The sequence below is a fragment of the Cetorhinus maximus genome, chromosome 9 (assembly GCF_964194155.1).
Source record: "Cetorhinus maximus chromosome 9, sCetMax3.hap1.1, whole genome shotgun sequence".
NCBI classification, from domain to species: Eukaryota; Metazoa; Chordata; class Chondrichthyes; order Lamniformes; family Cetorhinidae; genus Cetorhinus; species Cetorhinus maximus.
This window is the reverse complement of record NC_135887.1, coordinates 47,998,083-48,019,800: the sequence shown is the minus strand read 5'-3', so window position 1 is coordinate 48,019,800 and position 21,718 is coordinate 47,998,083. Positions and strand designations below refer to the sequence as shown.

Here is a 21,718-nt window from a genome sequence, read left to right as displayed (position 1 = left end):
GAGCGATCTATGTATAGAATGGACTTCCAGATAGTGGAGTGGACCAAAAATCCTGGAATCACATACGAGCTAATTGTATGCTGCAATAAGGGGTGGGAGCCATTGTGGATGGATGAATTAGGCCAGGCCGAATTATATCTACATCTGTAAAGATAATGTGATCAAAGGAAGCAAGTTAAACGTCATTGGGCTTCAATTTGAACCACTTGGAGCGTGCACGGCAGTACTGGGGACTATTACTGATTCTTTATCTAATGCAAAGCTAATTTAGTTTAGTTGAAAATGGGAGTAGTTTGTCTCAGGCTGGCCCAGGTATGATTTACAAACCATTCATATCTTTAGGGTTTAGGTTACTGAGATCCTGGTTAAATTAGTGCCTGATGGGAGAGATGGTGGCCTAGTGGTAATGTCAATGAACTAGTAATTCAGAGGCCCAAGCTAATGCTCTGGGGACGTGAGTTCAAATCCCACAACAGCAGCTGCTGGAATTTAAACTCAGTTAATAAATCTGGAATATAAAATTAGCTAATGGTCACCATGACCCTATTGATTGCTGTAAATTCCCATCTGGTTCACTAACATCCTTTAGGGAGGGAATCTGCTATCCTTACCTAGTCTGGCCTACATGTGACTCTGGATCCATAGCAATGTGGTTGACTCTTAACTGTCCCATGAAATGTTCAGTTCAAGGGCAAAAAATATTGGTTTTGCCAGCGATGTCCACATCCCATGAAAGAATAAAGGGGAAAAAAATTACAACTCTCTCTCTCTCTGGTATTCAGGATCAGTTTATGACAGTATTGTGAATATCACAGTGAACAAAAAACACAGAATCAGATGGACAACTCCCCTCTCATGTGTGAAGCCGGCCAGCAGCCTGCCACCTCATTGTCAGGGATTTAAACAGGTGGGAATCGATAATGATTTCCACTGCCCTGCCCCCAGTCCTGTGTGTAATTTGTAGAATCTATGGTAACTCAAATTGCTTCTGAAGTAACTAAAAACATGAAGGATTTTTGAGGTGACTGACAGGAAATCTATCTTCTGTTCAGCAAAGACCTGTGGGAAAGGTCAAGAGCACACTCCCTTCAGTTTACTCAAACAGGCTGAACTAACACAACTCAATGCTGTTCACTATTTGCTTTGCTGTGAATCTCAGATCCCAGCAGGACTGCCTCATTAACCTTCACCCATAAATCCAATAATTACCTCCTTGTCCCCATCTCTGTTCTCTGACTCACCACCATTACCAATCAGTAGCAGACTAGCATTGGCTCCAAGTCCATTGTGTTGTGGGGATAACAAAACAGTTCTAAGAGGAGCTTCTAAGCTCCAATTTTCAATAATCCTCCCACAATCCATTGACCTTTCCCATCCCTGGGTGGCACAGAGGATTTCACTGAAAAGCCTTGGAATTTGAACTTTGGCCTTTAACATATAGGGCCAAACTTCTACTTTCCAATTTTCTCTTAATTCTAGCTTCCAACCTCCTTTTTTTCATTGCATCCCTCGTCGTCTTTCTATTTCTTGACACTGCTGTGGACATTACTCCTCTGAGCTTTTCTCTCTAGTTCCTACTGAGCTCCAAATTTTCCAGCCTAGACCCTAGAGGGTTCTTCCCCTTCCAATTGCCAAAAACACAGGTCATTGTACAACTCTGGCCATCCTTTCCTAACCCTTCGAACTGTGGAATCTCACTTCAGTCAATCTTCCGTTCTTCCTCCAATCTGTAATTTGTAGCTTGGTGTCATCATCTGACCATGGCTTTCTGACTTGGCTTACCTCGCTCCTACATGTTAGTGGTAACACTACTAGACTAATAATCCAGAAGCCTGGACTAATGCTCCAGTAACAAGTTCAAATCCCACCAAAGCTGCTGTTAGAGTTAAATTCAATTAATTAATAAATTTGGAATAAATTGCTGGTCTCATTAATGATGATCATGAAATTATTGGATCATTGCAAAAACCCATCTGGTTCACTAATGTCCTTCAGGCAATGAATTCCGCAATCTTTACCTGGCCTAGCCTACGTGTGACTCCAGACACACAGTAATGTGGTTAACTCTTAAATGCCCTCTGAGATGGCCTAGCAAGCCACTCAGTTGTATCAAACTACAGAAGTAGCACTGTGGGCGTACCCACACCACATGGACTGCAGTAGTTCAGGAAGGCGGCTCACCACCACCTTCTCAAGGGCTATTAGGGATAGGCAATAAATGCTGGCCCAGCCAGCGGCACTCCTGTCCTAAGAATGAATTTTAAAAAGAACATTGCAACCATGTTGGCACCTTCTATTATGGATCTCACCCCTTCACCTAGGTTTTTAACTGAAGCCAAACACTAGGGTTTCCTGACTGCCTCTTGTTGGATAGTTTTAAAGATGAAATGAGACAGAACAAAAGTAGGTACATCATCTGCATCCCAGGCTTACCATACAATTTCTGAATGGCCATCTTGTCATCCCAGCTTAGGATGAAGTCTCGGCCTAGCTTTTTGTAAAATGGAGACATCAAGGCATTTTTAACAGGAGAGTGCTCGAGGCCCAGGGTGTGGCCAATCTCATGTGCTGTGACAATGAACAGATTCCTCCCTTTGCCACGGTTTAGAGACCACCTCTCAGCATTGTCAAAATGGGCTTCTCCTCTTCGGGGGAAGAAAGCGTGGGCCAAGGCTCCTCCTGCAACAGATATGGAGAGAAACCTAAGGACAGAGAAGAATTGCTAGGAACCCAAACACTGTCATAAAAATGTTAAATAAGATGACGTAAGGAATTAATTCATACAGTGCCCAATGGTACCCATAATATGAATGGTAATTCATACAGTACTCAGTACAGTCAGGATGCTGTCTGACCCTAAACTATGGTTACATAAATCCCAGGTAGAAAATGAAACCCTGTATCATTTTATCACTGCAATCAGGAGGTCTAAAAAAAATGGCCACCCCTCTGTTGAAGGGTCATTGGACTTGAAACGTCAACTCTTTTCTTCTCCACCATGCTGCCAGACCTGCTGAGTTTTTCCAGGTAATTCTGTTTTTGTTTTTGCCTCGGTTTTACATCTTTTTGTGTTCCTCAATTCTACCCAGAGCTCTGATGCCCACTGAACAATGATGCCTCTAAACCGCACAAAAGTCCCTATACAGGCTGCACGCAAGAGTTTCTCTTTAAAACACTATGCGGGCACTGCCATGCAAAAAATATTTAAAGGGAATGTGCACTTAAATAAATCACCTACACACTCCACAAAGTAATTACAGGGAACTTCACTGCTGACCCTTACATATACCCCTCTCTCATCTGCTGGAGGTCAGGTCAGTTCTCTCAGTGTTGGATGGAGAGACGGGGTCAGTTTTCTAAGGGATGGTTGGCAGGATTGGGTCAGTTTTCTAAGAGATGGATGGCGGGATGGGGTCAGGTTTCTAAGGGATGGATGGAGGGATCGGGTCAGGTTTCTAAGGGATGGATGGAAGGATCGGGTCAGTTTTCTAAGGGATGGATAGAGGGATCGGGTCAGTTTTCTAAGGGATGGATGGAGGGATCGGGTCAGTTTTCGAAGGGATGGATGGCAGGATCAGGTCAGTTTTCTAAGGGATGGATGGAGGGTTTGGGTCAGTTTTCTAAGGGATGGATGGAGGGATCGGGTCAGTTTTCTAAAGGATGGATGGAGGGATCGGGTCAGTTTTCTAAGGGATGGATGGAGGGTTTGGGTCAGTTTTCTAAGGGATGGATGGAGGGATCGGGTCAGTTTTCTAAGGGATGGATGGAGGGATCGGGTCAGTTTTCTAAGGGATGGATAGAGGGATCGGGTCAGTTTTCTAAGGGATGGATGGAGGGATCGGGTCAGTTTTCTAAGGGATGGATGGAGGGATCGGGTCAGTTTTCTAAGGGATGGATGGAGGGATCGGGTCAGTTTTCTAAGGGATGGATAGAGGGATCGGGTCAGTTCTCTAAGAGATGGATGGAGGATTGGGTCAGTCAGATCAGCATCTGGCATTCTAAGCATTAAGGCAGAGATGTTGTTCAAAACCAGTTTGAAGCTCTATGTCAGGGGCTGCCTGTAAACAGAGTTTGAGCGCACTTATGGTGATGTTCTGATGGCAGGACCAGATTCAAGGGGACTCACAATTATGATTAGAGAGGTGAATGTTAGGAATAACTGTGGCTAACTTCACTACATCAGCAGAGGAGCAATTAATCAAAGGGAATGCAGGTTGGAGAATTGTCATGACATGAAATGCCCATGTAGCTGAACTCTTCAATAGGAATCTGAACAAATAATTATCCTGGGTCAGGAGATTAGATCTTGGACAAAGATTTACAGAAACTGCGCAACACCACACCTTAGGTTCACAGTCCATTGAATCTAATACACCATGGGATAAGAAACCATATTTAAGCCAATAGGAGCAGGAGAAGGCCATTCAGCCCCTGAAATCTGCCCCCCCAACCCCCAGCCGGCCCACCCCCCCATCATCGTACCCCTACCACCAGAGGAAATGGTTTCTCTCTCTCACCACCCAATCAAATCCTTAAAATACCTGATCTTATTTAGATGTCCTCTTATTTTACTATACTCAGGGGATCCTAGTCTATTCAACCTGTCCTCATAATTTAACCCTCCTGACCCAATGTGCTTTAATGTTGTGCCCACACAGAAACTGGTCATTCGGCCTAATCCGTCCATTTCGCTGTTTATCCTCCACATGAGCCACTAGTTCTGATATTACTCACTTGCCCTGTTTGCACACTCCTGCATCTTTTGGTCCACCCACCCATTCAACTGTTGGACGTTGATATAGGGGGTTGATTCCATCCCAGCATCTGCCATTTCCCAGCTGGAACCTCAGTAAAAGCTCCTTTTATTATTTTATATCAAATCTGCCTCTCATCTGCATTGTTCCAATGAAAACTGCCCAATTTTTCAAGACTTCGTGTCTCTATTTCTTCATGCCAGGTAGCCTCCTAATGAACCTGCACAGTACACTCTCGAAAGCCTCAATATTTGTCCTATTGTGTGAAGCCCAAAACTGCAGACAGTAGCCTAACTAAGGCCTCAGTAAGTTTTCATATAAGCTTCACATTTCTTCCTGGCTTCTTAAACAATCTTCTTAATATCACCTCAAACCCATCTTACCCGCAGTTTTAGTGATAACGGTAAGGGGTAAACAGAATTTCACAACCACAGGGTTGCATTGTATCCCAGTGGCTAAAATATTAAAAAGATACACTTAGACTTTTGCCCAGTTTGGTTCCAGCCTTTACATTCATCCGATAAAGGCCTGAATAGATGTTTTACCCAATTCCCCTCTGACCTCAGCTGAAGGAACATGCTTTTGTTCAGGTACAAGTACTGGTAGCCATTTTATACCTCACCCCCAAATTCATCTGTTGACCTAGACAGTGAGTGTAGGCAAGCTGTTTGACTGTGAAGGGCATCAAAGATGAGTCTCCTCTCCTGACATTGACACACGAGCTTTCAGAGGGTTACTAGATAGCAAACAGAGGAATCTCTTTTCCGGGAAACACTGAGGTCAACTTCTTCAAACAGTCCCGGAGAACCACTTTGTTTAGGGTTGAGACAGCAATAGAGTGAGTCTAATGAATCAGCTCATAGAATCAGACAGCACAACAGGAAGGCCATTTGGCCTAAAGAGCTATCCAATTAGCCCCACTCCTCCCTACTCTTTCCCCACAGCCCAGCATTTTATTTTTCTTTTCAAGTATATATCCAATCGCTACCTTGAAAGTTACTATTGAAGTTGCTTCCACCGCCCTTCAAGCAGTGCATTCCAGATCATAGAAACTCTGCATGAAAACTTTCTCCGCCTCTCCCTGCTGGTTGTGGTTCCTGGCCGGAACCCGGACACTAAGTAAGATTGCATGTTAAATAAAAATCTTACGATGAGACAGCAGTCAGCACCTGGTCCATCGAAAGCGTTGCCAATTCCATCATTGTGCTCGCCATGGTAGAATGCCAAGCGGATATCCGCAGGGCCGTCCATCACCTCCCAGAAGGTCAGGGGTGATACGTTGCTCCACAGCTGGAAAGCTGTTTTCACTGCCATCTTCATCCGGTTTTGTTCCAGGTACCTGGGCCAGTTTATGATCTTGTACGTCAAGTGGTGCTTGTACCATTTCTCTCCTAAAGGGGAGCAGGCAAAACCGGAGACATTCAGTGTGAGGTTACTCAGAGCATCAGCAGCTAGTTACCACATCAATTACTTAAAATGCTCCAGAATGTGCGCCTGGATTGAAGGACACCTCCAGGCCTTCATTGAATAGAAAGACTTGCATTTCTATAGCACCTTCCATAACCCCAGGTTGTCCCAAAGCACATTACAGCCAATTAAAAACTTGAAGTGCAATCGCTGTTGTAATGTAGGAAAAGCACAGCCAATTTGTGCACAGCACAAACAGTAGTGTGGTAAGGGCTACATATTTGTTCAGTTAGCTGAGGGATAAAATGGGGCAGGAATCCTATAGGAACTGCCCTGCTCTTCATCAAAATAGCCCCACAAGATCTCACACTTTCTATAAGACATACACTTGAAATAGCAGATAGGACTCTCAATGTAACATTTCATTTGAAAGACAGCACCTCCAACAGTGCAGCACTCGCTCAGTACTGCACTGGAATTTCAGCCTAGATTAGGTGCTCACACCTTGCGAGTTAATGCTATGATCTTCCGACTCAGAGGTGATGGCGCTACCACTGGGCCACATCTGACACTATTTCAGAATGGACATGGGCAATTCTTGTCCATTAAACCTGGAGAAGAACAAACAAAATTTACACTGAGCCAAAGAGTGTGATATTAGGGTGCGTGACTAAAAGCTTGGACAAAGAGTTAGTATTTAAGGAATGCCTTAAAGGGGATGGGAGAAATAGAGAAGTTTAGAGGGGGAATGCAGAAGCTTAAGGTAGGCAAGGGAGTCAAGGGTTATGGGGTCAGATAGTAAAGTGCAGCTGAGACCACAACTAGATCAGCTATGATCTTGTTGAATGGTGGAGCAGGCTTGAAGGGCTGAAGGGCTTACTCCTTTCTAAGTCTTATGTTCCTAAGATCTGGGCAGCTGAAGACATAGCTACCAATGGTGCTGTGAAGAAAATCAGTGCTGCACAAGAGGCCAATGTTGGACAAGCACAGAATTCCCAGAGGGTTGTGGAGCTGGAGGAGGTTACAGCTATAGGGAGGGGCGAGGCCATGGAAGAATTTGAACACAAGGGTGAGAACTTAGAAGTCGAGGTGTTGGCGGATAAGGATCCAATATAGGTCAGTGAGAATAGGGGTGATGGGTGAACGGGACTTGATGCGAGTTAGGATGTGGGCAGCAGTGATATAGAAAGTGAAAGATGGGTAGCTGGCAAAAAGAGCATTGGAATAGTCAAGTTTAGAGGTAACAAAGGCACGGTTGTGAGTTTTTGCAGCAGATGAGCTGAGGCAGAGCAAGAGATGCTTAATCCCAGATTCATGCAGAAACACCATCCCACCAAACCTCAGAGATCTGCTGAGATAAAAGCAAAATACTGCGGATGCTGGAAATCTGAAATGGAAGCAGAAAATGCGGGGAAAACTCAGCAGGTCTGACAGCATCTGTGGAGAGAGAAACAAGGTTAACGTTTTGTTAGGACCCAGACAGACTTGAAACGTTAACTCTGTATTCCTCTCCACAGATGCTGCCAGACCTGCTGAGTTTTTCCAGCATTTTCTGCTTCTATCTCAGAGATCTGCTCCTCTGCTAGGGATCCTCACATGGTGAATTCTTAACCTAAGCCTGAAAAGGCATGAAGTGAAGGGCACAATGTGGAGAATATGGTCATGAAGAGGACAGTTAGGAAGTAGAAATGGCGTGACTCTGGTCAGAGGTGTATGGGTGATGCCGGGTGTATTTGTATGAGGGCAAGGACAAGCATAAGGAAATGAGAAGGACAGCCAAGTTCTTTGTTAGTGATAAAGCATTTGCAATACATTTAGATTTTTATCTTCATAGCCCCCAGTGGCATAGCTAGGAATGGAAATTTGGCCTGGCTTATGGTGGATGGGCAATGACCAAAGATTAGAGCTTTATTCTCAACCATATTGTTGTTTTTTGGTGGCTTTAACCTTCCCTATTTAACTGGAGAGCAGCAACAGAAAAATCAGGCCAAAGACAGCTTCATAAAGCTTCAACATCCAGCACGACACAGCACTTAGCAGATGTATAACCACAGACATCAAATGCTTGAAGGATACAACCTGAAATATCACTCCAGCTATGCAGCTCATTCCATCTCACACATCCTTACCTTAGAGGTCCCCTGGGGCTAACATTGAAACACTCATGAGTACAATTTGGGGGAGATGGTGGCTTAGTGGTAATGCCACCAGGCTAGTAATCCAGAGGCCCAAGCTCATACATTGGGGACATGGGTTCAAACCCCACCACAGCAGCTGCTGGAATTTAAATTCAACTAATAAATCTGGAATATAAAGTTAGCCTTAGTGATGGTGATTATGAAGCTATCATCAATTGCTGTAAAAACCATCTGGTCCACTTTCCTGCCACCCTCACCGGGTCTGGCCTACATGTGACTCCAGACCCACAGCAATGCAGTTGACTCTTAAGTGCCCTCTGAAATAGCCTAGGAAGCCACTCAGTTCAAGGGCAATTAGTGATGGGAAACAAATGCTGGCCTTGCCAGTGATACCCACATCACATCGGAGAATATTAAAAAAAACAAACACTGGGCCTAATGAGCATTCTTCAAATATTCACAGTTCATATCTCATGCTGACTGGGTCTGGCTTTTGGAGAGTAATTCCATTGCAATGTAACACAACAAGGTCTTTCGCATAATCACTCTGTGGCCCTGAGTTCAGTAGTAATTGGGATGAAACGCTAGGTTAATAGCTTGGCCCGCTCCCTGTGTCAATCACTAACTCTGGTAGTTGGTGCCACAGCCTCACTACCCTCAGTGTAATGAAGTTTTCTTATTCTGTTTTAAACCTCTTTCATTTGATCACATACCTTCTCCTCAATCACTGCAAATGACCTGTTTCTAACTACTCTTTCAGCTTTGCGTATTTGAACATGATCATCTTTATTCACAGGCCTTTTGATAAAGTGCAAAGTTTTCAGAATACTTCTAGCTCAATAACTCAATTCAGCCTCTGGAATTGATACTTGAAAATAAACGTTCCTTTTTGTCCCACCCAATATTCAGGTGGGGTGGTGGTGGGGGTGCAGAGAAAATGGGGTGGGATCCAGTTAAACTAGATTCCAACCCAGTGAAGTTTCTGATGTCGACTGTAAGGAAGTTCCCTCTGTTATAAGAATGTATTCCCTTTGAAGTTGAAGCTCGTTCCTTGAAGATGGTATCAAGCACCAGCTTCCACTGAATTAGGCATCAGAGCAAGTGTCTTCTTCCTTGATATTGACATCGACCTCAAACCACACTTTATAATGACGTCAATAGATAGGAATCAAATCACAGTCCCTGGGATAGCCAAGAAATTACATGTCTGTCAAGCCTTATACCCTTAACATCAGGTGGAATCCCAGGTTAACTTTCTTCCCCACAAATTAAGTGTCTGCATCTCCCAATTTGGATCCAAAGAGAAGGCAACCTCCCATTTAAACCTAGTTATTTTAAAATCACATCCAATAAAGACATAACTTGTACTTTTCACTGCTGCCCCTCCTCCCCCCACCCCCCTCACTTTGAAGGGAGCCAGGCTGTCCAATGGAAGGAAGTAAGGCTTGACCGATCACAAAGAACTGAACGTTGGAATGTACAGCAATTTCTGCAAGATAATCACTACAAAGTGACAGGAAGTCCTCTTTTGATTTGGGAGATGACAGATCCAGTTGTACTTCTTGGGCAATACAGAAGGATGGAAGTTTGGAGGTTTTATTTATTGGCTGAGTTTTTTTATAGCGTACCACTTCAGCCAATTTAAGTATGAGCAAAAGATTAAATGTCAACCACCGCGCTGTCTGAAAGATCAGCATGGAATGGTTCCCAGTTGGAATAATCACAGCTCTCCAGAAGATAAGGCAGTTCCTGCACTTTTACTGGAAGCTAAGTAAACAATGAGTTTGGTGCAAAATTCTAAACCGTACAGATTCCCAGAGAAACAGCAAGTAAAGCACTGAGTTTATGTTTATCCAGACTCCCCACCCGCCCCCGCCTCCACAAACACAGAATCAGTAATAGTTTCAGATCTTGAGTTGTTAATGTGTAAATTTTTGTGTGAAGGGTGCTGCTGCTGAGGGCAAGAACCCATTGCCACTCATCAAGCACCATTAGCTCCGGTTCAAAGTATGTTTCAGGTAGTATAAAGCTCCCTCGACACTGCCTCTGCCTCAGATGAACCCCTCCCCCACACTGGGCCAGGGTGAAATTTCCATTCACAATGTGGCTGATCCTTGTGCTCTTTCTTAGTGCTGCTTCATGGACAAGTGAGCTGCAGGAACTGTGAAACTTTCTAAACTCACTCATTTTATTTCTGCCCCTTTCAACCATCAAAAATGGGAGTCCTTCAGGCAATTTGTGCAAAATTGAGCCCAAGGCATGTATCCTGGTAGATCGCTCAGCCACTGCACTGCCCAACCACCAACTGACATTTTCTTTTTAGGCAATTGTTTGGACACCTCAGTAACCAAAGTGAGATGTGTTTCTATGGTTTGACACTAAAAATAAGAAAACTGCTTTACTTCCCTTCCCTGATGTCGTTTACTCTTTGTATCAAGACAGTTTTTTGGGCAGTCACACCTCTTGGATACTTTTGTACCAGGGCCTCTGGCAACAGGTGGCAATGTTGGGGTGTGCACTGAGTAGGGGAACTGGTTGGCCCCTGTGGGCCCTTCCCTGCAGAGAGCGATGTCTTTAACAAGCTGATGGGCAGAGCCAGACGCCATGAGATGAGAGAAAAAGCAGCCAGGACTTGTGAGTGGCAGTGTGCAGGAATCTAGGGCAGCTTGAAGCCCCTGAGAGAGTGGCTGAAGAGCCAGGAATGGGAATAGGGACCTAGTCAGACCAACTGGCAGCACCCCAGAGTCTGAGAAGCCTCAAAGAGAGGGGAGGAGGACTGCAGCCAGGAGCTGGGCAGTAGGACAAGCCTGAACAAGCCTGGTGAGCACTGAGGAGCCAAGGCCTAACTAGGACAGAGATCTGGAACATCAGCAGTGAATATTTTCTGTAAATAGTTGTTCCTTGGAGTTACACTTTCTCTTGACAGTTTACACAGTTTTTTTTATTCTACTAGAATAAAGGAACCATGTTTTTTTCAACCTACATGCAGTCTGTGTGCTTAAACCATTTGCTACACTTTGCTCAATTGGCCATTATTCAGATGTGAACCTCAACTATTTAATCTTGGGAGAAATCACTGTCAATATCTGATGTCACACACAACAAACCCAGAAATCCCGTACAATCATACCTGACTTTACCTCTCTCTAACCCTGTGGATCATCTATAATGGTTTTTCTGCAACTCTGCTGTCAGTCAGACCAGCAATTGCACCTGAAACCTTCCTAAACTGAGCGACTTACTCAGAGAATCAATATTCTTTGACGTCGAGAGGAGGTGGTTGAGGAAGGTTCTTCCAACAATCGTCCCTGTACAGACAGCAGGGAGACTCCTCTGTCACTAATGCAATCGGACTTCTCTCCTTTCTTGAATATAATCACGATCACAGCCTCCCCAAGATCCCCCAGCCTGCAATCTTCTTCCCAGATGAGGGAAATGAGGTTGTACAGCCGTACCAGGAATGTATCTCCATCATGTTTCAAGATTTCAGCTGTGATTCCAGGGGCTTTGTGGTTTTCAGCTGTCAGATGGCTTTGTCGACTTCGTTCCAGACTCAGGTAATGATGAGACTGAGCCAGACGGGATATTGAGGAATGGAGTTGAGGACATTCGAGTCATAGGAGGTTCACTAAATTGATACCTGGAATGAGTCTGTTGTCTTATGAGGAAAGGTTGGACAGACCGGGTTTGTTTCCACTGGAGTTTAGAAGAGTGAGGGGTGACTTGATTGAAGTATATAAGATCTGAACGGTATTGACAAGGTGGACATGGAAAGGATGTTTCCTCTGGTCGGTGATTCCAGAACTAGGGGGCATTGTTTTAAAATGAGGGGTTGCCCTTTTAGCACAGAGATGAGCAGAATGTTTTTCCTTCAGAGGGTTGTGCAACTCTGGAACTCTCTGCCTCAGAATGCAGTAGAGGTGGGGTCATTGAATATTTTTAAGGCAGAGGTAGATCGATTCAGCTCTGAAGAAGAGCCATACGGACTTGAAATGTTAACTCTGTCATTCTCTCCACGGATGCTGTCAAACCTGCTGAGTTTTTCCAGCATTTTTTGTTTTTGTTTCAGATTTCCAGCATCCGCCGTATTTTGCCTTTATTGTAGATCGATTCTTGTTAGACAAGGAAATTAAAGGTTATCAGGGGTAGATGGGAATGTGGAATTTGAAACAAAAACTGATCAAACATGATCTTAATGAATGGCAGAGCAGGCTCGAGGGGCCGAACAGCCTACTTCTGCTCCTATTTCATATGTTTATATGTTCAAAGACAGAATCTCGATTGAGGAGTTCTTCAAAATGTTCTTTCTGATGAGCACTGACTGCCCCTCCTGTCTTTGGTGGGCTCCCCTCCATGCTTCGTTCTCAACAGGATCCTTGGCTGCTAGAGCCATGAATGGTCTTGACAGTGCTGAAGAAACCGAGCATGTCATTGGTGTCCATCAGCTGTTGGATCTTGAGTGCTCTTTCTACCCACCATTTGTTCTTTATGTCACTGGTTTTATGCTGTGCTGCTGCCTTCAGACACCTGTAGGGCAGCTGTTTTTCTCTTGTGCTGTAGTGAAGTTTCCAGTCTATGAAAGCACTGCGCTTATGCTCAGTAAGGCCCGATATCTCTTGGTCATTTTCATCAAGCCAGTCACGATATTCCTTAGTCCAAGAACCTCTTCACGGGTGCTTATTATGGTGGTCTCTGTGGGCACGCTGTAGCTCTTGGTGACTGGAGGTTGAGAGGTTGGCAGTGAGGTGCCGGCTGAGATGCCAACGATTGCCTTGATGGGATCTTTAAGGCCCTCGATGTTAATTTTCTTGCAGCATAGTTTCTGTTGCCCGAGTTGTTTGGGGGTTCCACTGATTGAGATGATAGATCAGATAAGGCGGATTTTGCCCATCGAGAGGCACCACAGACATGATATTCACTGCACGACAAATCCAAGAAAAAAGCAATGAACAGCACCAACCTCTACATATGGCCTTGCTCGGCTTCATAAAAGCTGTAGATGTCAACCTGAAGGCTTATGGAGCATCCTCCGCAAATGGAGTATCCTCCTCTGGCTGCCATCAGAAATTTGTCACCATCCCTCGCCTACTCAATGATGACATGCAAGCCATGATCCTCACCAATGAAACCACCACAAGCCCTATCTCAGTAAAAACTCGGGTAAGACAAGGCTGTGTCATTGTACCAACCCTTTTCTCCATTTTACTCACTGCAATACTGCACCTCACCTCCAGCAAATTCCCCACAGACCTGGACGTAATCTACAGGACAGATGGGGAAACTGTTCAACCTACACAGCCTGCAATCCAAAACCAAAACCATTCCAACCTCAGTCATTGTGTAGCCTTCAGTGTGTGGATGACGATTGTGTGTGTGCTCGCTCAGAAACTGAGCTCCAGGTCACTGTCGACTCCTTCTCTGAAGAATATGAGAAAATGGGCCTTTCACCAAACACCTAGTAAACTAAGGTCCTCTTCCAACCAGCTCCAACATCAATACCTCCCCCCCTCAATTAACACCAACAGCAAGATCCTGGAAAACATGTGCCGCTTTCCCTGTCTTGGGAGCCTCCTGTTTACAAAGGCTGACATAGACGACAAAATTCATCATCACCTCCAAGGTGCCAGCTCAGCCTTTGGCCGACTGAGAAAAAGAGTATTTGAGGACCAGGATCTCAAAACCGAGACTGAGGATGTGGTTTACCAGGCAGCAGTGATCCCCGCACTCCTATATGCTTCAGTGACTTGGATGACCTAGGCAGGTACCTTAAAGCACTGGAGAAGTACAATCAGCAGTGCCTTCATAAGATCCTCCAAATCTGGTGGCAAGAAAGGCAATCCAACGGCAGCGTCCTCTCCCAAACCAACTCGCCCATCATCGAGGTGCTTATCACTCAAAACCAGCTCCACTGGGCGGCACACATTGTCCATATGCCTGACAGCAGATTCCCTAAACAACTGCAGGCGACTCCCAGGAGGGCAATGGAAATGCTTTAGGGATGTCCTCAAATTTCCCTGAAGAGATAAAACATCTCCCGTCGACTCGCGGGAGACCCCAGCTTGTGACCGACCAAACTGGAGAAGGCTTATTCAGGAAGGCACTGAGCAGATTGGGTGGCTTCAGCGGGAAGGTGCAGAGGCAAAGTTGAGCTGTCAGAGGGAGCACAAAAACATCCCAACAACTCGTCTACCCAGCCCTTCAAGCACCACATGTCTTGCATGTGTCACATCCGCAGATCACACGCTGGACCCGTCAGCCATCTCAGAACCCATATAACTGAGTGGAAGCAAGTCATCCTCGATCCTGAGGGGCTGCCTAAGAAAAAGAAGGATTAATACACTGAGCCATTGGGAGAATGAAGAGAATCACTGTAAGCAGCTGTAGTGATATGAAAAAGAAAGGACTTCTGGATGGGGAATGTCACGTTAAGACTCCTGAACAACACTGGCTTCTGACTTTCTTGTGTGTTACAGGGCTGCCCCACTCCTGGCAAGTCAAAGATTTTAAATCACACCACCAAGTCTTTTAAAAATAAGACCTCACCTCTGAAGTTTGAATTTCTAACCTTTCAAACTCCGGCCTCATTGTTACTAATTACGCATGCACCATTCCACCAAAAAACAATTAACTTCAAAGCATCTAAAAGCAAGCTCAAAGAATAAAAACCTTTGTCTGGGCCAAAAGTGTTTATCTCAGCACAATAATGAAAAAAAAGCACCCCCTGACTTTAATTCCAGGCTCCTTCTGACAGTCATTTCCACTAAGGAGCCAGGCAGATAACCTCCATTAGCTTCTGAACTGCGTGCAAAGGGACAAGCAGTCAGTGACTTGAACTCTTGGAATAATGACACATGTTCTGTGGCTCAATAACTACAGAGGAAACTGAGGAAGAAGGCAGATGACAGCAGGAAGGCGACTCAGAGTTATCACACTCCATAGGCCTGCAGTCCCTCTTATTGAGCCACCTAGGTTAGATTGTTCCAAAACAATATAAATCCACTTGACAGGATCATCCTGGCAGTTGCCTGACATGCATGAAAAGACTATGAGCCTCGGGCTCTGCTGGGACCTAGATGGGGTTTCCGATCCTCCATGATTAATTAATTAATTAATTAATTAATTAAACATTAACCCCCTGGACTATACTTTCAGTAACTAGAGAAAAATTAATTATTTTTCATTTTATTTGAACACTTTTGTTTATTACTTCTAAAAATATGAGAGATGTTTGGCGTTGAGGAACACTGACTGGCAGTCAAGAATCATCCAATCGAGCCTAAACATGAAGATGGTTGTGTTGGTGACCAATGGTCAGAGCGCGGGGTTGGGGCAGTTGGAGACGGGTGTTCGTGTGGTGACACCTCCAGGAATATGTCCAACCGGAGTTGATAACCCCAGAGCTAGACTTTTCCTCAAAACTCTGTCATCAACACAACACCATGCGAGAGTGACAAAGAGGTCCTTGACAGAAAGCTCGAGATCTCCACTCCAACGGGCCACATCAAACAAGGTGTCACAACCATGATGGGCCCCTGAACGGGTGCAATAATTAGAGAAACTGGAAACTAGATGAAGAATGAACCAGAGTCAGGTTTAGCTAAGCTTCCCGGGATAATACAGTGCCTAGTAAAGCAGGGATATATTAGGTTCATCTCATATCTCTCACTCCCAGCGAAGGAGGTGCCCTCAATGGGAGCATGTGTCAAGGACAGTCATGACATTGTATCGCCAATACTCCAACCCACGCTTGCCTTGTTGCAGAGGGAACTAAGGGAAAGAGGAATAGAAAACTTACTGTATAATGAATGATCCACATGTACACTCAGATAAACTGGTTACAAATGAATCCCCAGATGATGATAATAAAGTGATGCTTATGCTCTTTCAAAATGAGGCAGGATGTATGACATCTGCATTGCTCATGAATAGTGAGTTTTCATATTCTTCAAGAGGACAGACATCACGAGAATCAGTTCAAAGGCAAATATATTTCTCATGTTCATTGGCTGGTTGAAGTGGCCAAGTGATCCAGTGCTCACCTCTCTAACTCTAGTGTTTTCCAGGGCAGGCTGGCACTGTTAGTCAGATGTGTCTGCCATGGACGTGCCAGTTATCTTTGGGGGGAATTTTCCATCCTCGTTGGCGTCGGGCTTCATGGTGGGTGTGAGCGGATAATATGGCGGGAAGGCCAAAATCAGTTTCATAATGTCGTGAAGCCAATTTGCGATCATCTGCTCCGCCCGTCAACGATGGGCTGCGTTTCCCGCCACCAGACGCGGGAACGTAATTTTAATACATCTGCAACTAATTATAAGCCCTGCTCACCGGAATCATCCCCCCCCCGCGTCAAATTTACCGCCCATGTTGGCAGGAAAACAGGATAGTGTTGATGTGTGACGTGCAGAAGTCGGGATTCACTGTCAGGGCCTTGCTCACGCTGCGGACATCCGAGGAGCAGAAGATGCTGGAGCCTGGCAGCTCGCGGATCCTGGAGGATCATGTGCACCGTATGCTGGGTGGATCCTGATGGACCTAGCTCCACCGGGAAGCAGCTCACAGAAGGTGGAAGGCCACCACTGATGTCTGGGATCTGCTTCGGGACATCAGTGTCTTGGCCATGGTCTGCTACAGGTGATTGCCGAGGTAGTGGAGGGGAAGGTCCAGGTGTGACTGGGAGAGGAAGGTGTATCGGGGGGAGTTGAGGTTGGGAGTGGGGGAACGAAGGTGTCGGGGGTGGGGGGGTGGCGAAGTTGTGGGGGGTAGGGAGTATGGGGGGAGGAGGATGTAACGGGGCGGAATGCAGTGACTGAGGAGATAGGTGTAAGGGGGAGGAAGGTGTAAGGGAAGGGTTCGGAGGGAGGAAGGAGTTCAGAGGGGTGAAGGAGTTTTGGAAGAGGCAAAAGTCCAAGGGGAGGAAGGAGTTCAGAAGGAGGAAGGACTTCAGGTGGAGGAAGGAGTTCGGAGGGGGAAAGGAGTCCCGGGGGAGGAGGGAATCTGGGTGGAGGAAGGAGTCCGCAGTGGGGAGGGAGTCCAGAGGGAGGAAGGAGTTTGCATGTGGAAGGAGTAAGGGTGGAGGAAGGAGTAAGGAAGGTGGGGGGGATGTGCAGGTGAACATGCAAGGGAGGGGTCTGTGGGGTTGATGACTGTTTCCTGGTGAGCGAAATGAAGGTGGGAATGGTAGGAGGGAATGGTGAGAATGGGAGAAGGCAGAGTGAGGTGGTAGGCTGAGGGTGCGGCTGTAGAGGAAGAAGGAGCAGCAAGAGTGGTTGGTGGCAATTTGGAAGCAGACACAAACCCTGGGGGTGGTGGGAAGGAGGAGGTCAGGGAGATCAATGTGGATGGAGGTGGGATTCTCAGGAAGGTAGGGAATGTGCACGTTCACCTGGACATCCTGGAAAGAAAAGGGTTCTGGCTGGTAGGTGATGATGTAGAGGTGGAAGGTGATGCCAGGGGGCTCGGCAGTGATGGGGAAAAGAACATGGGTGACTGGGCGAGGGGAAATGATGGGGGAGCTGAAGACAAACTTTACCAGCACCATGCTTCTAATATCGAAAGTGAGCAGAGCCTCGTGTCAGACGGGCACAGGCGCTGCATAGAAGTGTGATCAGTGGCCGGGCGGAGATGCAGGTCAGCTCAGATAGACAACTGAAAGTGAACCTCAGCAGGCAGCACTGAAAATGTTCAGGACATTGAGATGAGTGTGATGTGGGAAGGATCCACGTGCGTGGGAGAGTGATTGCACGAGGCTCCGAAAGGCCCTGCCACACACACACTGCTCCCTCCAGAATCACTCATGGTCCGGCTTCATGCTGCTGAAATGTTAGTGGTTTGGGAGGGGGGGGTGCGGGTGCAGAATGCAAGGGAAAGGACTCGTGAACCTGTAAAAGAAGCTGAAAGTCACCATTACACATTATTCAGTGAAAGTGAATATAATTTCAAATTATAAAATGACAAAATGTGTTCACCCGTACAACCACTTGTGATCGGAAATTCTTAACTTTTCTAGGCCTACCACTTCTAGGTGCTGCCCTGACATCCGCAGCAGGGGTGGAGACAGCTTGTGCGATGGTTGACCCCATTGCCTCTGATGACTTCGGCTTGAGTCCTCTGGAGAGCTGAGGCCTTGAGGGCCCCAGATGCTTTGACTGTCCTCCTGTGGGCAGCAGTTCCCTCTGTGGTGACAGAGGACGAGATTGAAGGGGTCACAGGCAAAGGGGGCTCAGAGGGAAAGCACAGCCTGAGATTCCTGAGTGGATGGCCCAGGGGTGTCCAGCTGCTGCTCCTCCTCCTTTCAAAGGCCTGGGCCTGACCCCTTGAGGGGAAGGAGCAACTGGGGAGATGTTAAGGTGCCCCTTTTGCCTCTCACATTGCCACTGCAGGAACTCACCCATGGCTACTGCAGTGGAGTGCAGGTCTGCGCACATCTCCGGTTCTGCTGAACCAAGGTCTCCATGGTATCCATCATCCTTCCCATGGAGACCTCCATATGCGCACATATGGACACTACTTCATCAGAGAGCAGACGAATACAGTCTTCCAACTCACATGCCACTCTGTCGAGGGCTTTCAACAGCTCTGCTGACTCTCCACGATAAGTTGGAAGGCTGAATCCAGGGGCTCGTCATGTGGCTCAAACCTCGCAGGTGCCTGATCCCCAGCAGTCCTCCGAGTGCTGGGGAGCTCAGTTGAACCTGCCTCCTCCTGCTGCGGACACACGTCCGTGCGGTGACCTCCTAACTCTCTTCAACTCTGCAACTTGCTCTCTCCCATTGAAACTCTCCTTAAAATCCACCCTTCAACTACTTAATCCTTTATCAAAACAAACAGACTTGTATCAATAACCCTATATCAAAGACAACTAATCTATTAATCACCTCTTTGAGTTATCAATCAAATTGTGAACTCACAACACCCCATCCCCTCCCACTGTGTTAATGATTGGTTGTAGAAAGCAGCCAAGGGTTAATAATGCTCCAATGATAGCACTCAGGGTTATGTCAACAAAAGGCTATTGAAACTGCTAGAACAGATTTTATTCAACTCTCACAGACACAAACAGGCCGTTTTTTTTCTCCATTTTTAAAGGGCTGGACATTTAAATAACTTGACAGCTTGACAGTTCTGCAGACTTTATCTTTCAAGAGCATTTATGACTTCTCTAAAGATTGTTCACTCCCACATTACGGGATAAGGACCTTGCTCAAGCAAAAACGGGGTCTGTATGAATGCAGCGCGGAGTTCAAATGGCCCTGCTGAGTTCGGGATTCCCACAGGCGGGAGCCACTCCCGCCCCCATTCCCTGATCTTTGGTGAAAATAGGGATGTGTCAGAAATGGGGGGGAGGGGTCGGTGGGGGAACTTCCAGATCCAGCTCCCGCCTGCCTTCAGGAAGGTCCCTGGAGTCTCCATGACTCCACCGTGCCAGCAGAGACATGGGGGAGGGGGGAGGTGGCAGGGTTTGTTGGGGGGGGGGGTTGTTGGGGGGAGGGGGGCGGTGGTTTTGGGTGGAGGGGGGGCGGCGAAGCAGGCAGGTGCAATTGAATCTGGTACTTTGTTACTCCATAGGGTTCAGAAGTTTCCAGACATACAATGTTAGAAATATGAGGGAATTTCTGACCACAGTACTGATGGGGTCAGCTAAGTATCATTTTCAAATAAGGCCTCAATTGTGCGACTACAGTACATGATTCTTGTGGAAGGTTTCGGTTCTTGCAGTTTTCTCCTGGGTTAGGAAATGGGTTGCTTACACAGAGATTCCTGTGCTGTTCCTAATCAGTGACCACAAACATCCTTTCCAAAAATTCCCAGGGATGCTTGGACACCTAGATTCCTGACTGCAATTCCCAAAGCTCCAGAATTAATCAGTTTTGACAATTTTTTTTTCAGCAGCGTGGTTTCCATCAGTTGTAAGGGCCTGCTTACTCCCACGGGCCTAGCAGCTGCTGAAGTAATCTCCGGCAGCCTGTGAGACCAGAGGCGGAATTTAACGGAGCCTGCCAGAGCGGGCATGCTAATGGCGGAGGGTGGGGGGGTGGGGGGGTGTGCAGGGAGAATCAGGGAGGAGCACCCGCATCGGATTCCCGGTCAGGAAAACTGTCCCCACATAAATTGAGGGCAGGAAGGGCTTGACGCAGGGATCCCACATGCTGGCAGCGGGTTGTCATTTAGGCTCATTAATGAACCACTTGAGAGCGATTACCCCTGAGCCCACCAGAATTTAGTGGTGCCTCAGGTATTTAATGGGACTCACATGGCTTCCCTGTGCCTCCTGAAGGCCGCCCAACATACCCAGCTGGATTTGCCTGGGGCCTTCTAGTGGGGTCCCTCATTGTCAATGACCAATCGAGAGACCCCACACATTGGGAAGGGGCTCGCCGCTGAAAACCGCCCTTGCCCCTGAACCCCCTGTACCCCAACCCCCGCCCCAACCCACCCCCCCGAGCAGGGGTGCATCACAGGCAGTAGCCACCACTAGCCTGAAGACAATTAAATAGCAACGGGCCTCACCCACAGAAGTGACCCAGGGCTCCCACCGATTCTCTAACTTTTTGGGTTTGGTGGGGTGGGGGTGGGAACCCGTTGCTAACGCTAAATGCAGGCCCAGGACTCGGGCGAACAGTTAGTCAGGTTGTAAAGATTCAGATAGAGCCAGTGGCAGAGGTTCAAACTGCAGTTCATCAAAGCAATACCAATAATGAATCTGAGGCTCGGCAAAGAAGAGGGAAGGGAGACGGGCAGACAGACAGAGTCAATCAGTCTCCCACCGTTCTCCCATTCATACATCATAAAAATGCTGTCCCCAGGTATTGCTTTTTATTTTATTTCCTAATGGATGAGATTTCATTAAAAATGTGAAGCCCGCCTGGCCGATTGGCCCATCCACCAACCGTAAGATTGGACAGGCCACAAAAAAAATCACTTCAATTGCTCCATTAATGAGCTTAATTGCCCACTTAATTGTTGGCGGGTGCACTTTCGACTGCCGCGCACATCCGTCGTGCGAAATATCGCACGAGTGCACGATGACGTCAGGACGCTCACCCGACGCCATCTCGCGCGATTTTATGCCCGATCGGGTCAGGCGGGTGCCCGCCCGCGGAACGTAAAATTCTGCCCAAGGGGCAGCACCTTCCTGGGAAGCAGAGCTGGGAAAGATTGCTGGAGGAAGAGGAAGACAGCATAGCCAGCCAGGTCAGCCGTCTCAACCCTAAGTCAGCCCTGGATCAGTGGTAAAATTCTCAACTGCCAATTTGAAGCTGGCAGGTCCAAACTCAATTTGAATTTTGAGTGCAAAATCTGGGTTGACATTCCTGTGCAGTACTGAGGGAGTGCTGCACAGCTGGAGGTGCCGACCTTCAGATGAGAAGTTAAACCAAAGTCCCATCTGTCCTCTCAGGTGGATGTAAAAAAAAGAAATCC

At 46.7% G+C, this 21,718-nt stretch overlaps 1 protein-coding gene across 1 annotated transcript in view; it reads right to left on the bottom strand.

The window, feature by feature from the left end:
- mmp28 (matrix metallopeptidase 28) overlaps window positions 1-21,718 on the bottom strand; it is a 122,674-nt gene that overhangs the window by 16,140 nt on the left and 84,816 nt on the right. The window contains exons 4-5 of the mRNA XM_078548659.1: window positions 5,924-6,145; window positions 2,434-2,679 (exon numbers count right to left, since the gene is read on the bottom strand). Of these exons, the coding sequence (XP_078404785.1) occupies window positions 2,434-2,679; window positions 5,924-6,145 (468 nt within the window). The remainder of the gene's footprint in view (window positions 1-2,433; window positions 2,680-5,923; window positions 6,146-21,718) is intronic.